Source organism: Hemiscyllium ocellatum, chromosome 31 (assembly GCF_020745735.1).
Source record: "Hemiscyllium ocellatum isolate sHemOce1 chromosome 31, sHemOce1.pat.X.cur, whole genome shotgun sequence".
Classification (NCBI taxonomy): Eukaryota; Metazoa; Chordata; class Chondrichthyes; order Orectolobiformes; family Hemiscylliidae; genus Hemiscyllium; species Hemiscyllium ocellatum.
Genome location: NC_083431.1, coordinates 7110153 through 7125886, shown reverse-complemented (window position 1 = coordinate 7125886; position 15734 = coordinate 7110153). Strand labels below are relative to the sequence as shown.

Here is a 15734-nt window from a genome sequence, read left to right as displayed (position 1 = left end):
TTATCTAGTGTTTTCACCCCTGCATTGGGTTTGATTCCTTGTCAGGGAATGAGAATTTATGGGGAGCCCCAGTTCATTGGACGACACAGTGACACCAACAGTGTCAATTCAATTCCCGCACTGGCTGAAGTTACTATGAAGGACTCTCCTTCTCAAAGTCTCCCTTTGTCTGAGGAGTGATGGCTCTCAGGATAAACCACCACCAATCATCACTCTCAAATGACAGGGCAACCCTATGGTACAGTCAAACGATGGCAACTTTACCTTGTTTTTCATGTCATTTTAGGATTATATTGCCTTCCTTGTGTTCACTCACCAAAGAAACATGTTTTTCTGTTGTACAAGGGCATTTAATTTTAATTATGTATTAATAGGAAAGATACAGAGGGTTTGGAGAGGGTGCAAAGAAGGTGTACCAGGATGCTGCCTGGACTGGAGGGCTTGCCTAATGAAGAAAGGTTGAAAAAGCTCAGACTTTTCTCTCTAGAGAGGAGGAGGAAGAGAGGAGACCTGATCGAGGTATACAAGATAACGAGAGGAATAGATAGAGTCAATAGCCAGAGACTTTTCCCCAGGGCAGGATTGATGGGCATGAGGGGTCATAGTTAAGATATCAGGGGAAGGTATAGAGGAGACGTCAGAGGTAGGTTCTTTATGCAGAGTTGTGAATGCATGGAATGCGTTATCAGCGGTGGTGGTGGAAGCAGAGTCATTAGGGACATTTAAGTGATTGCTGGACAGGCACATGGAGAGCAGTGAGTTGAGGGGTGTGTAGGTTAAGTTATTATTTTTTACATTCAGATTAAAACTCAGCACAACATCGTAGGCCAAAGGGCCTGTTCTGTGCTGTACTTTTCTATATGTTCTAAAATAAGATCTCCCCTCAACAGGGGTGACAAAGTAGACAATGGAGTTGTCATAACGTCACTAGTTTAGAAATATAGAAACCTATGCTCATCTTTTAGGGACAGACATTAAATGTCACCATAAAGAATTAAAAGAATTCACATTCAATTAACAAATTTTGAATTAGTAATACTGCCTATTACTTTAAAAAAATCTGATTCACTAATGTTCTTTAGGGAAGGATATCCATCATTCTTACCTAGTCTGGTACCAGTGCGACAAAAGACTCAAGTGAGTGAGTCTTAAGTGCCCTCTGAAATTGTAGAATTAGGTAATCAACTAATGTGCAATTAATAATGGACTTCAAATGCTGACCTTGTTAGCCATGCCCATCTTCCACTGAATTAACAACGCTAAATAAATCTTTTATTTACCTTAAAAGATTAGCAAACACTGGAATAACAAAACCAGTAACATTGGCATCAAACAAAATTTAGTGGAGTCGCAGGTAGACAGGGTGGTGAAGGAGGGGCTTACGCTTGCCTTTATTGGTCAGTGCACTGAATATAGGAGTTGGGACAGACAACAGACAATAGGTGCAGGAGTAGGCCATTCTGCCCTTCGAGCCTGCACCACCATTTAATATGATCATGGCTGATCATCCTTAATCAGTATCCTGTTCCTGCGTTATCTCCATAACCCTTGATTCCACTATCCTTGAGAGCTCTATCCAACTCTTTCTTAAATGAATCCAGAGACTGGGCCTCCACTGCCCTCTGGGGCAGAGCATTCCACACAGCCACCACTCTCTGGGTGAAGAAGTTTCTCCTCATCTCTGTCCTAAATGGTCTACCCCGTGTTTCTAAGCTGTGCCCTTTGGTTTGGCACTCACCCATCAGCGGAAACATGTTTCCTGCCTCCAGAGTGCCCGATCCTTTAATAATCTTACATGTCTCAATCAGATTCCCTCTCAGTCTTCTAAACTCAAGGGTATACAAGCCCAGTCGCTCCAGTCTTTCAGCGTAAGGTAGTCCCGCCATTCCAGGAATTGACCTCATGAACCTACGCTGCACTCCCTCAATAGCCAGAATGTTTTTCCTCAAATTTGGAGACCAGAACTGCACACAATACTCCAGGTGTGGTCTCACCAGGGCCCTGTACAGCTGCAGAAGAACCTCTTTGCTCCTATACTCAATCCCTCCTGTTATGAAGGCCAGCATGCTATTAGGAGAAAGCGAGGACTACAGATGCTGGAGATCAGAGCTGAAAAATGTGTTGCTGGAAAAAGCGCAGCAAGTCAGGAAGCATCAAAGGAGCAGGAATCTGAAGAAGGGCTAATGCCCGAAATGTCGATTCTCCTGCTCCTTTAATGTTGCCTGACCTGCTGCGCTTTTCCAGCAACACATTTTTCAGCATGCTATTAGCCTTCTTCACTACCTGCTGTACCCGCATGCTTACCTTCATTGACTGGTGTACAAGAACACCCAGATCTCTCTGTACTGCCCCTTTACCTAAATTGATTCCATTTAGGTAGTAATCTGCCTTCCTGTTCTTGCCACCAAAGTGGATAACCATACATTTATCCACATTAAATTACATCTGTTATGCATCTGACCACTCACCTAACCTGTCCAGGTCACCCTGTAATCTCCTAACATCCTCCTTACATTTCACCCTGCCACCCAGCTTGGTATCATCAGCAAATTTGCTAATGTTATTACTAATACCATCTTCTATATCATTAATATATATATTGTAAAAAGCTGTGGTCCCAGCACTGACCCCTGCAGTACCCCACTGGTCAGTGCCTGCCATTCCAAAATGGAGCCGTTTATCACTACTCTTTATTTCCTGTCAGCCAACCAACTTTCAGTCCAAGTTAGTAGAGGATATTGCCACCAATACCATGCGCCCTAATTTTGCTCACTAACCTCCTATGTGGAACTTTATCAAAAGCTTTCTGAAAGTCCAGGTACACTACATCTACTGGATCTCCCTCGTCCATCTTCAGAGTTACAGCCTCAAAAAATTCCAGAAGATTAGTCAAGTATGGTTTCTCCTTCATAAATCCATGCTGACTCAGACCTATCCTGTTACTACTATCCAGATGTGTCGTAATTTCATCCCTATAATAGACTCCAGCATCTTTCCCACCATCGAGATCAACTAACTGGGGTCTATAATTTCCTGCTTTCTCTCTCCCACCTTTCTTAAAAAGTGGTACAACATTAGCCACCCTCCAATCCACAGGAACTGATCCCGAATCTATCAAACTCTGGAAAATAATTACGAACGCATCCACGGTTTCTCGAGCCACCTCCTTCAGTACCCTGGGATGTAGACCATCAGGCCCCGGGGACTTATCAACCTTCAGATCTAACAGTCTCTAAAACACCAATTCCTGGCAAATATAAATTCCCTTAAGTTCAGGTCCTTCAGCCACTGTTACCTCAGGAAGATTGCTTGTGTCTTCCCCAGTGAACACAGATCTGAAGTACCAATTCAATTCTTCTGCCATTTCTTTGTTCCCCGTAATATATTCCCCTGTTTCTGTCTTCAAGGGCCCAATTTTAGTTTTAACCATTTTTTGCCTTTCACATACTTAAAAAAGCTTTTACTATCCTCCTTTATATTTTTGGCCAGTTTACCTTCGTACCTCATTTTTTCTCTGAGTATTTCCTTCTTAGTAATCCTCTGTTGTTCTTTAAAAGCTTCCCAGTCCTCCGTTTTCCCACTTAACTTTGCTATGTTATACTTTTTCTCTTTAAAACTTTATGCGCTTTTTAACTTCCCTCGTCAACCACGGCCACCCATGCCTCCTCCTAGGATCTTTCTTCCTTTTTGGAATGAACTGATCTTGCATGTCATGTTGCAGCTGTAGAGGATATTGATTAGACCACTTTCAGAATATTGCGTTTAATTCTGGGCTCCCAAATACAGGAAGAATGTTGTTAAGGGTTCAGAAAAGAATCACAAGGATGTTGCTGAGACTGGAGGATTGGAGCTTATAGGGGGGACTGCTATCCCAGGAATTTCAGAGGCTGGGTTTGTTTTAATTTATTGGCAATGATTCTTTTAATAATCAGTTTCCCCAAATATCGCTAAGTTCTTGATCTTAACACTTCAGTATTTCAGCGTTACTGTGAAAGTCAATTCAAAAACTAGCAAGCAAAAAACAACAACAAAAATTACAGATAACTTGACAAAAAAACTCAAAGAACTTCATATATTTTCAGCATATTTGCATTGAAAGGCGGATATTGTCCCAAGTTTTAAGCCAAGAAATTTAATTTTGTTACTGAATACTTCATTACACTTAATCAGAGTATGTCACAAAATTATTTAAAATATCGACAGCAATGAATAACATTTCGGTTCCATGGATTACTTGACTTCAGAATTTAATACTGTTAATTATCTTAATACGTGAAAACTTTAATCGTAAATTCTTCCGATGCCTCAACTTTACTTTTAAAACTAACTTTGTTTTAAGTACATTTTCAGAAATCAAGTAACATACCTTTTACTGAAAGCAAAGTGAAAACTGATGAACGAGGCCTAGCACTGCCTCAGTCCCCGGAGTTACGTAACCCTTCTCGCCGAGAAACGCACTGGGCCTCGCCATTCGCCGTTTAAACTCCCTAACGCTGTCGAACTGGAGTTCCAGGCGGAATGGAACATAGAATCATTAGTTTTTTCAAAAATCCAATTTTTCTCTGTACTCCTCTGGTCCGATAAACCGCATCAACCTTCTTTACTCCACTGACAGCACCGTACCAACCGCCATACGGGATTGTGGGTCGTGCCGGGGTAACCATAGCAACTGCCATTGCAGGACTACCCCCGCCGAATGGACTCGCCCATTGGCCTTTGGGCAACTCGTTTTCCTGATGACTTTACCTGCCCCGCGCTCAGCGCTCAACGGTTGCTGATTGGCCGCCGTCCATTCAAACAGAACGAAAAACTCAGCAGATCCAACAACATTCGTGTAGAGAAATCAAAGTCAATGTTTCGGGTCCAGTGTACCTTCTTTGATTCTTTCCCTTTTTTTGGCCCCAAATTGGGCTCACTGCAGGTCACTGCCGTCAATTGGCTGCGAGGGTCCCAGTTCGCCTGCCGATTGGCCCACATCTTGCGCCGGCGTACTCCGGATTTGCCTCCGGCGCCTACGCCTGCGCGTTGGTCACCAGTCAGGCGCGAAGTTGTGTTGTGCGATTGCATGAGGTAAAATAAACTGGAGAACTGTGAGTAATGTTTTTGTGGGAAACGAACTAAGGCAGAAGCATTTTTTTTTGCCTTACATCTCATAAGTTATGGTTTAAGAACCTCATTAATTCCGAATGGGGAGTACCAACTGAATCTGTAGAAATATTTATTTCTTGTCATTGAAGCCATCATCCACTTGCAAGGTTTCGATTTGGCTCTCCCCGAGGTCTTGCTCCTGTAATTTGTGGGTCTAGATTAGAGTGGTGCTGGAAGAGCACAGCAGGTCAGGCAGCATCCGAGGAGCAGGCAAATCGACGTTTCGGGAAAAGCCCTTCATCATCAGGATACTGTAATTTGCGGACAGATTGTTTGTGCTGTTGCATTTACGCAGCAGTTCTGTCATTGCGGCTGCCTATGTAATTGGCAATGAGATTTAGATGAAATAGAATATTGCGGATGCTGGAGAATAAAACTCAGCAGTTTAAGTACAGATCGTTCGGCCCAGTGTCGTTCGTATTTTCTTCCTGATGAAGGGCTTATGCCCGATAAGTCGATTATCCTACTCATCGAATGCTGCCTGACCTGCTGTACTTTTCCAGCGCCACATTTTTCAACCTTGTTCATATTTCACACCAGTCTGCTCCAAAACTACTTTATCTCGCCCTCTCAGGACGTAACTTGGAGGAGCTGGTGTTGGACTGGGGTGGACAAAGTTAAAAATCGCACAACACCGGGTTATAGTCCAACAGGTTTATTTGAATCGCTGCTTCTTCATCAGGTGGTTGTGATGCAGGATCAAAAAGACACAAATTTTATGGCAAAGGTTTAGTGTCACGCAGTTGAAATGATATATGGAACAATCCTGGGATTCAGACTCGTGTTCCCAGAATATTATTGTGGTGTCTTCGATAACAAGTCCAGTGGCATTACCACTAAGCTTCTATTTCCTCTGTCTCTGGTTGTAATCTGGCTGCATTGCTTTGTATCATAGTCTCTGCCCTTCACATTGCGATTTTGCCCGTCAATTTTGACGGAGTATTCATGAGTTGGAGATGCCGGTGTTGGACTTGAGTGTACAAAGTTAAAAATCACACAACACCAGGTTGAAGTCCCAACAAGTTTAATTGGAAGCACTAGCTTTTGGAGCGCTGCTTCTTCATCAGGTGGTTATGGACGGACTCAGGACCTATTGCTTCAAACAGCTTCTGTAACTGTCAACCTTTTTAAAAACTGAATGTAACTCCTTGGTCAGATGTTTGACTAGTCTCTCCTATTAAAGATACCAGTGATTATTGCCTGTTAAATTAAATTTTGGATGATTATAATGAACATATTTTTCCTATTGAGTTAATTATTATAAGAGTTTTGTGCAGTTGGTCTTCCTTGATCCAAAACCATTTGGCATGTACAGTATTGTGAGGCTTGTAATTAATATGCTTCGTAATGGCGATCTTAGCAGGCAAACTTCTATTTTGTGCTATCCATCCATCCAGGATGATAGGACTCCTTGATTTTTTTTCAGAAAATGACGTTTTTTGTTCTTAAATATATTTTATACTATCCATAAAATTTCAAACACTGACCAGTTATAAGTTATATTTCGATGCTTACTTCATGTCAAGCATAAAGCTCAAAAGTTTTCTGATGTCAGTGGAATTTCAGAATTATCTATTAAGATTCAATTTAGATACACAATGTTAATTAACAAGTAGATTGATGATTTGTGTTTTCCACGAGAGACTCTATGTTGTTCCTTGGGCAGAGACTTATATGTCGGTCATAGATGCACAGCATGGAAACAACCCTTCGGTCCAACTCGTCCACGCCGACCAGATATCCCAACCCAATCTAGTCCCACCTGCCAGCACCTGGCCCATATCCCTCCAAACCCTTCCCATTCATATACCCATCCAAATGCCTCTTAAATGTTGCAATTCTACCAGCCTTCACCACATCCTCTGGTAGCTCATTCCATACACGTACCACCCTCTGCATGAACAAGTTGCCCCTTAGGTCTCTTTTATATCTTTATCCTATCCATGCTCCTCATGATTTTATAAACCTCTATAAGGTCACCCCTCAGCCTCAAATGCTCCAGGGAAAAGAGCCCCCGCCTATTTAATCTCTCCCTATAGCTCAAATCCTCCAACCCTGTCCACAGGCTTTCAAGTTTCACAACATCCTTCCTATAGGACCATTGTTAAACATACAACATAATGCTCAGAGGAAATTTGCAGTTCACCTAAATTCATAATTTCTTTAAGGTATTAAAGTCCATTTTTTTCCTGAATGAATCCAAGATTTTCACTTACACTTCTAGTTAAAGTAGTGTATTCCATAAGTTTGTTTTCCAAAGTTGGTCCTAACTTTACCTTCTGCTAATTTTAGTTCCACAATTTAAAATAATATCTGGGTTGTATTTTATGAATGACCTCGCATTACTCTGAGGTAACTTCTTGGATGCCTTCTTTCCATGTGTAAAGCCCCAATTTTTCCAACTTGGAACAATGATGTTTTGTGGGAGGTCAGATGATGGTTAGTACTAATAATGATCTCTCTCTCTAGCACAATGTTTTGACCATTCTTTTTGTTTTGTTAATATCTGTCCTGGAGTGGTTCGATATATGAGCACTGTATTGTTGAGCCAGTAGGTCTCTTTTGGCTTTGTCCTCAGTTATTTTGTCACCACTTGAGCTGTTTCCTATCTCTTACCAAATTCAGTGTTTCTTACTTACCTGGATTAAATTTCATCTGACTTTCCCCTGTCTGTGTTCATATTTTTTGCAGCTAATCCTTATAAATTTCTGTGCCCCTGCTCTAATTCCAATGACCCTTCTTTTTAAACATCTGATAGAACAAAGAACAATACCACACAGGAACAGGCCTTTGGCCCTTCAAGCCTGCACTGACACATTTTGCCCTTCCATACCAAAACTGTCTTCACTTACAAGATGCTTCTTGAATGCTGCTATTGTATCTGCAAATGTGATACTTGGTGACGTGGCATTGCAATTCAGAATCCATTTGTTTATGTAAACAGAAATGGGATAGTCCCTAAACTGAATCTGGGAAACTCCATTCAATGTACTCCACGCTGCTGAACTACCGCTTAAACTACATTAAGCACTTAGTTTCCAAGATCTGCCCTGACATCCCACAGCACTGGAATTCAAATAATTGCTATTAGAGTGACATTGAAAATGGAATTGAATACATTTTTTTAAAAATGTGTTTTCTGTCCAGATAAAGTATTTAAAATTCCTTCCACAGATTGAAGCACTGAAGCTTAATTTTCTTGATGCATATCACAATTACTAATTATAATGGCATCATCAGCTTCTGAATACACAATTGGTGGAGTGAAAATTCTTTTTCCATGCAAGGCATACCCATCTCAGCTTGCTATGATGAATTCAGTAAGTATATTGATTTCATGTACTCTGATAATTGAATGCAATTGATGGTTCATAAGTATTCTGAGAGATGGGTAGGAGCCAGGTGGGTCTTCTTTGCTGTGAAGGGGTTTCTAAGGTAACATACTCAGTGACTGAAGCTTGCAATCACATTAACCCTACATGGCAGAGTTTAGATACTAAGATTTTGAATGTAATTATTCTATACCTGGACAGATGAAATCTTAAAGGTGGTGCAGTTTTAGCTAGGCAAGTAATGAAAAGCCTATAAGCAAGTATAATGGTTGATTTGCTCAGTTAAACAACATGATATTTAGATAGGGTAGATACTAAGAACCTTTTACCGCTAATGGAGTCAGGTGTTACTAGGGGACATAGCTTTAAATTAAGGGGTGGTAGGTATAGGACAGATGTTAGGGGTAGATTCTTCACACAGCGGGTTGTGAGTTCATGGAATGCCCTGCCCGTATCAGTGGTGAACTCTCCTTCTTTATGGTCATTTAAGCGGGCATTGGATAGGCATTTGGAAGTTATTGGGCTAGTATAGGTTAGGTAGGATTCGGTCGGCGCAACATCGAGGGCCGAAGGGCCTGTACTGCGCTGTATCCTTCTATGTTCTATGTTCTATGTTCTATGATATCAGCTTCTATAGTTTATTAGACCAATATCTGAATTGAATGGGTACCTACCTTTACCACCCTCTCAGACAGCACATTCCAAAGCTCTACCAAACTCTGGATGAAAAATATTTCCTCAGATCCCCTCAAAGCCTCAAACCAGTGGTAAACTTAGGCCCTCTGATCTTAGACCTATCTGCCATGGGGAAAGAATTCCCATATTCTTCCCAATCTATGCATCTCATAATTTTGTACTTGTAAGCAAAGATTGAACAGGCTTGGATTGTATCTGCTGCAGTTTAGATGAGCAAAAAGCAATTTGATTGAAAAGTAGAATATCCTGAGGGCTTGTGACAGTTAGATTTAGAGGGGACTTTCCCTGTTATGGAAGAATGTAGAACTAGAGATCATTGTTTAAAAATCAGAATGACCTGTTTCTGATTAGGTGAAACTCCTTCCCGCAGGGTTTTGAGTCTTGGGAGCTCTCTCCCTCAAAAGATGGTGGTAGCAGAGTCCTTGAATCTTTTAAGGCAAAAGTAGATCAATTTTTGTTAAGCAAAGGATGAAAACTAATGACGGATAGACAGAAATGTGGATTTGAGATTATAGACAGATCAGCCATGATCCTTTTGAATGACTGGGCAAGCTGAGGGGCTAAATGGCTTACTCCTGTTCCTTGTATGTATGCTCATACATTCTTAAGTTCCAAGAGAATTTCTGTCATCTCCCAACCTAATGTCTGCAGAATAAAGTAGTTGTTATACTAAAGGAAGCGTGTCTACACTTTGCAATGGTCAATGAAACTCTACTGGTGGGTGCATAATTTCATTTGTTTGAATTAGTGATGTATTTCTGTGTTTGTTGGATGCTGGCTGACTAACAGAAAGATAGATTGTTAAGTTTAGGAGATATTCTTTAATGCTAACAATATTACAGCCTAAAATACAATGACCTCACTGTTTGTTACTTCTGACGTTGATATTGTGATTAGCTTAGATAATGCAGAGGTCCACATTGGTCTGATTTATGCTTTCATTCAGATTGTAAGAGGCTTGAACGGTCAACAGCACTGTCTGTTAGAGAGTCCAACTGGAAGTGGGAAAAGTCTTGCACTGCTTTGCTCTACGTTGGCCTGGCAGCAATCTCAATATGGTATGGTTTTATGTTTATTTCTCTGGTGTTGTATGAAGCTCTATAGGATTAACCATGCACATTTTGTCATGTTTCATTGCTTGCTTTGTTACAAATGTTATCCTCACTGCAAATGGATAATAATATTCTTGAGTGAAAAATAAGAATTCTAAGCTCAAGCAAGTTATTATGTAGATGACGCAATAATATGCTGCAGCCAATTTGATACATTCATAATTAATTTCAGCTAACGTGTGGATCAGATTAATACCAACAGCAGTTCAATTTGTTTGAGATAGATTTGGGATCTGCCTCCTACTTGCTGTAGAAAAAATTCAAGGCACTTAGATGTCGTTCAACACACAATCGCTGAGCAAATGCATTTGGTCAGAAAATTCAAGAAAAGGATTGTAAAATAGAAATTGTTCAATATTGATCATTCAATATTATTAACACATTTATAGTTCAAGCTTACAGAACTAGCCCTGAATATCAGAATGATTGGCAGCAATTATACATTTTTAAATTCAACTTCATTTTTCAACCTTCTGAAAGATAACTTAAGGTTGCTACAGAGAGTTGTGGATATGTTGGCCTTGATTATATGGATAATAATAGACACCATATAGCAAATCGCAAGGCTGCAAAGTTGTCATGGGATACATTGATTATGTAAGCTATGACAACCAAGTATTGAGAGAATTTCTAAATAGGAAGTTACTTTTTCAATGCTTCTGTAGTCCTTTGGTTTAAAATAGTATACTGTAAGTTCATATTAGCTATTTTTGAGAAGATTTGTAGCTCAGTTTGAGGATAGGTATGTAAGTTGGCTCACTGAGCTGGAAGGTTTATTTTCAGAAGTTTTGTCACCATGACTATGTAATATCAACCGTGAGAGTCTCCAGTGAAGTGCTGGTGGTATGTCCCTCCTCTCTATTTATACATCTTGGTTTCTTAAGGTGGGTAATGTCATTTCCAATTCTCTTTCCCAGGGGAAGATAGTTGGGATCTAAATAGATATGTTTATTGATATAGTTCTGGTTAGAATGCTATCTTAAAAGAATTCTCGTGCGTGTCTTTGTTTCGATGTCCCAGGATGTGTGTTGTTCCAGTCAAAAAGGTGTCCTTCATTGTCTATATGTATGGAAACTAGAGATAGTGGGTCATGTCTTTTGGGGGCTTGTTGGTGTTCATGTACCCTGGTGGCAAGTTTCCTGCTTGTTTGATGGATGTAGTATTTTTTACAGTTCCTTACAGTTCTTGCATGATATCTTATAAATGACATTAATTTTGCTGGTAGTATCTAATGGATCCTTTGGATTCATTAGTCACTGTTGAAGTGTTGGTAGGTTTGTGGGCTACCATGATGCCAAGGGGACTAAGTAGTCTGGAATTCATTTCTGATATGTCTTTGATGTAATTAATGTGGCTATAGTTTTTGGTTGTATTGTGTCTGCTTGTTTGGGTTTGATTCTGAGGAATCGGCGGATTGTGTTCATTGGGTATCCGTGTTTCTTGCAGACACAACACGACCAAAAACTATAGCCACATTACCTTACATCAAAGACATGTCAGAAATGAATTCCAGACTACTTAGTCCCCTTGGCATCAAGGTAGCCCACAAACCTAACAACTTAAACAGAGACTAATGAACCTAAAGGTTCCATTAGATACTTTAAGCAAAACTTTCATCATCTAGCATCAAGTCTCTTCAAATGCTTATCTTGACTGGCCACAGAGGCCAGTGGTCTTAGGAGGAATCAGGGAGTGATCTCCTATGTTTTAGGAAGCTACTTGAAGTGATTTGTAGTACTGTGAAGATGGAAAACTATTAGATTAGATTAGGTTACTTACAAGTGGCCCAACAAGTCCACACTGACCCGCCGAAGCGCAACCCACCCATACCCCTACATTTACCCCTTACCTAACACTACGGGCAATTTAGCATGGCCAATTCACCTGACCCGCACATCTTTGGACTGTGGGAGGAAACCGGAGCACCCGGAGGAAACCCATGCAGACACGGGGAGAACGTGCAAACTCCACACAGTCAGTCGCCTGAGTCGGGAATTGAACCCGGGTCTCAGACGCTGTGAGGCAACAGTGCTAACCACTGTGCCACCGTGCCGCCCACTTGTGTCAACATTCTTTTGCTGTGGCACATAGACATTTCAGCATATTAGAATACCAAAGTTTAATTGTACTGTAATCATTTTCTTGATACTATAATATATTACTGCAGCATTGTGGCATTCCTCGTATTGGAAAACAAAATTGTTGTACAGTAAATGTCCTGCTTGTAGTATTAATGAACAAATTATCTTGTGCAGACAAATCTGGAAATGAAAGTTGTCCAAGTGGTTGTGGAAAACAAGAAAAATTGCCTGTGTGTAACTGTGCCTGTCACACAGCAAGAATGCCTTCTGCTCCAACCGCAGAAACAAACCAGACCAGTTCCACTGTTGCAGAAAATGGAAAATCCTCACCAAGTTCAAACCAAGGTAACTACTTTCTTGAACCTATTTAGCCATTTCATGTTCATTTAATATGAGAGTTTTTCACATAAAATTCATTCATTAGTACAGGTAGTGAGGTAATTGAATGGAACCTATTTTGAATATTACGAATATTTATGAATGCTTTTTATTGTCCTATGCATTATTTGGTTTCATTTAGGGTTAGAAGTTATCCTGAAGGATGCCTAAAAGCACAGATGGCAGTGATTGGGTAGAGGGATGGGTAAAATGCAGGAGTCAGAAGAATGAAATATTTTGGCAGTGGAGAGTGGTGGAGTTGTATTGTCAAAAGGGCAAAGTTCTGAAAGATCTTTAAAAGCTAGGACAAACTTTCAACATTTGACATGCTAGGGAATTGGAGACCAATGCAGGGATCAGAGCATCAGGCAGTTGCTGACACTTAACAAATAGTTCTTCGTTAAGTACAAGGAGTAAAAGTTTGGAGCCATTTGAGACAATGTTGTAATTACATATTTCTTATTATAATACTATCTGATCCCCACACAAGGTTGTTTAAATGGGTGGGTATATTGAAAAGAGTGAAAACCTAGAGGCCATTATTAAGCGAGACATTTGTAGGACATTTAGAAAAACTTAACACAGTTAAGAGTCAATGTGGTTTTGTGAAGGGGAGATCACATTTGACAAATTTGATGGAGTTCTTTGAGGATATACAAATCAGAGTTGACAAAAGGGAACCAGCGATCTAGTGTATTTGAATTTCCAGAAGGCATGTTAACATCTATGGGGGTGGATTTAACTACATGGAAAAATATGAAAAAAATGAAAAGATAGGGTAACTCAGGAGAAGTTTCCAGAACACAAAATAAGGCAGAGTTTTTGGAAAGGGTTAGGAATCAATCTTCAAGCACACCGGATAAAGGGATGACAATGAGATGGCAAGTACAGGACTCAAGGTGTTGTATCTCCGTGCAAAAAATGAGGTCTGCAGATGCTGGAGATCACAGCTGAAAATGTGTTGCTGGTTAAAGCACAGCAGGTTAGGCAGCATCTCAGGAATAGGGAATTTGACGTTTCGAGCATAAGCCCTTCATCAGTATCTCCGTGCAAGCATTATACGAAATAAGGTAAATGAGCTAGTAATGCAGATCGAAATTGGCAGGTACAATGTGGTGGACGGAGACGTGGCTGCAAGGGGATCAAAAGTGGGAACTAAATATCAAAAGATATACATCCTATTGAAAAGATAGGCGGGGAGAGGAGTTGCTCTATTAGTAAGAAATGAAATTAAATCAATTGCAAAAAGCAATGTAAGGTCAAATAATATAGAATCTGGACTGGTAGAGTTGAGGAACCACAAAGGTTAAAAAAACCATAAAGGTAGTTATGGACAGGCCTCCAAACAGTAATCAGGATGTAGGGCACGAGATACTCCAGGAGATAGAGAAGATATATAAGAAAGACAAGGTTACAATGATCAAGGGGGATTTCAATATGCAGGAAAATCTGGTTGGTAATGGATTGCAAGAAAAGGAATTTTCTGGAATGTCTACGAGATGTCTTTTTGGAGTAGCTTGTTGAGGGGACCAGTAGGGAACAGGCAATTCTGGATTTAGGTTTGTGCATTGAGGCAGACTTGATAAGGGAAATTAAGGTGAAGGAACCCTTAGAAGGCAGTGACCACACTATATGATAGAATTTACTATTAAAAATCACACAACACCAGGTTATAGTCCAATAGGTTTAATTGGAAGCACACTAGCTTTCGGAGTGACGCTCTTTCATCAGGTGATTGTGACAATCACCTGATGAAGGAGCGTCGCTCTGAAAGCTAGTGTGCTTCCAATTAAACCTGTTGGACTATAACCTGGTGTTGTGTGATTTTTAACTGTGTACAACCCAGTCCAACACCGGCATCTCCAAATCATAGAGTTTACTGTGCAATTTGAGAGGGGTTAGCTGGAATCAGATGTAATGGTATTACAATTGAATAAAGGTAACTAGAGGCATGAATGAGGAGCTGACCAGAATTGATTGGGAGAGGAGCCTAGCAGAAAAGACAGCAGAAAAGCAATGGCAGGAGTTTCTGGGAGTAGTTTGGGGAAGACAGCAAAAATCCATCCCTAGGAGAAAAAAGCACACTAAAGGGAGGACGAGGCAACCATGGCTGACAATTGAAGTAGGGGACAATGTAAAAGCAAAAGATATAACGCAATGGGAGCCAGAGGAATGGGAAGTCTAGAAAGACCAATGGAGGACAACTAAAAAAGAAATAAGAAGGGAGATAATTAGTATGAGTGTAAGGTTGCTGGTAATATTAAAGAAGATAGCAAGAGTTTCTTATATAAAGGGAAAAAGAGAAGCAAAAGTGGACATTGGGCTGCTGGAAAATGATCTTGGAGAAGTGATAATGGGGAGCAAAGAAATGGCAGAGGAACTAAACAAGTACTTTGTGTCGGTCTTCATGGTGGAAGACACGAATAATATCCCAAAAATTCAAGAGAGTTGGGCAGGGTGAGTCCAAGGTGAGTATGTTGGCTATCAGCAAGGAGAAGGTGCTAGAAAAACTGAAAAGTCTGAAGGTGGATAAATCACCTGGACGAGATGGACTACTCCTCTGAGTTCTGAGGGAAATAGCTGAAGAGATAGTGGAGGCATTAGTGGTGATCTTTCAGGAATCACTGGAGTCAGAGAGGGTTTCAGAGGATTGGAAAATGGCTTATTTAACCCCCTGTTTAAGGAGGGAGTAAGGCAAAAGATGGACAATTACAGGATGGTTAGCCTAACCTCTGTTGTTGCTAAGATTTTGGAGTCTGTTTTGAAGGATGAGATCTCTGAATACTTAGAAGTGCATTGTAAATTAGGGCAAAGTCAACATAGTTTCATGGTCATGCTGAACAAATCTGTCAGACGACTTTGAGGAAGTAACGATTAGGTTAGTTGGATGTTATCTACTTGGACTTAAAGAAGACCTTTGACAAGGTGCTGCACCGGAAGCTACTGCGTAAGGTAGGAGCATATGGTGTTAGAGGCAAGGTACTAGC

General features: G+C 40.6%; 2 protein-coding genes across 5 annotated transcripts in view; one reads left to right on the top strand and one right to left on the bottom strand.

The window, feature by feature from the left end:
- The window catches only part of ints2 (integrator complex subunit 2), a 67913-nt gene extending 62970 nt beyond the window's left edge, over nt 1–4943 (bottom strand). For both annotated transcript variants that reach the window (XM_060848008.1, XM_060848007.1), the window contains exon 1: nt 4367–4943. The gene's annotated coding sequence lies outside the window, so the exon portion shown is untranslated. The remainder of the gene's footprint in view (nt 1–4366) is intronic.
- A 102-nt stretch (nt 4944–5045) lies between these two features.
- brip1 (BRCA1 interacting helicase 1) overlaps nt 5046–15734 on the top strand; it is a 233273-nt gene continuing 222584 nt past the window's right edge. For all 3 annotated transcript variants that reach the window (XM_060847891.1, XM_060847890.1, XM_060847889.1), the window contains exons 1-4: nt 5046–5090; nt 8323–8468; nt 10123–10234; nt 12544–12714. In XM_060847891.1, the coding sequence (XP_060703874.1) occupies nt 8376–8468; nt 10123–10234; nt 12544–12714 (376 nt within the window). In that variant the 5' untranslated portion in view covers nt 5046–5090; nt 8323–8375. The remainder of the gene's footprint in view (nt 5091–8322; nt 8469–10122; nt 10235–12543; nt 12715–15734) is intronic.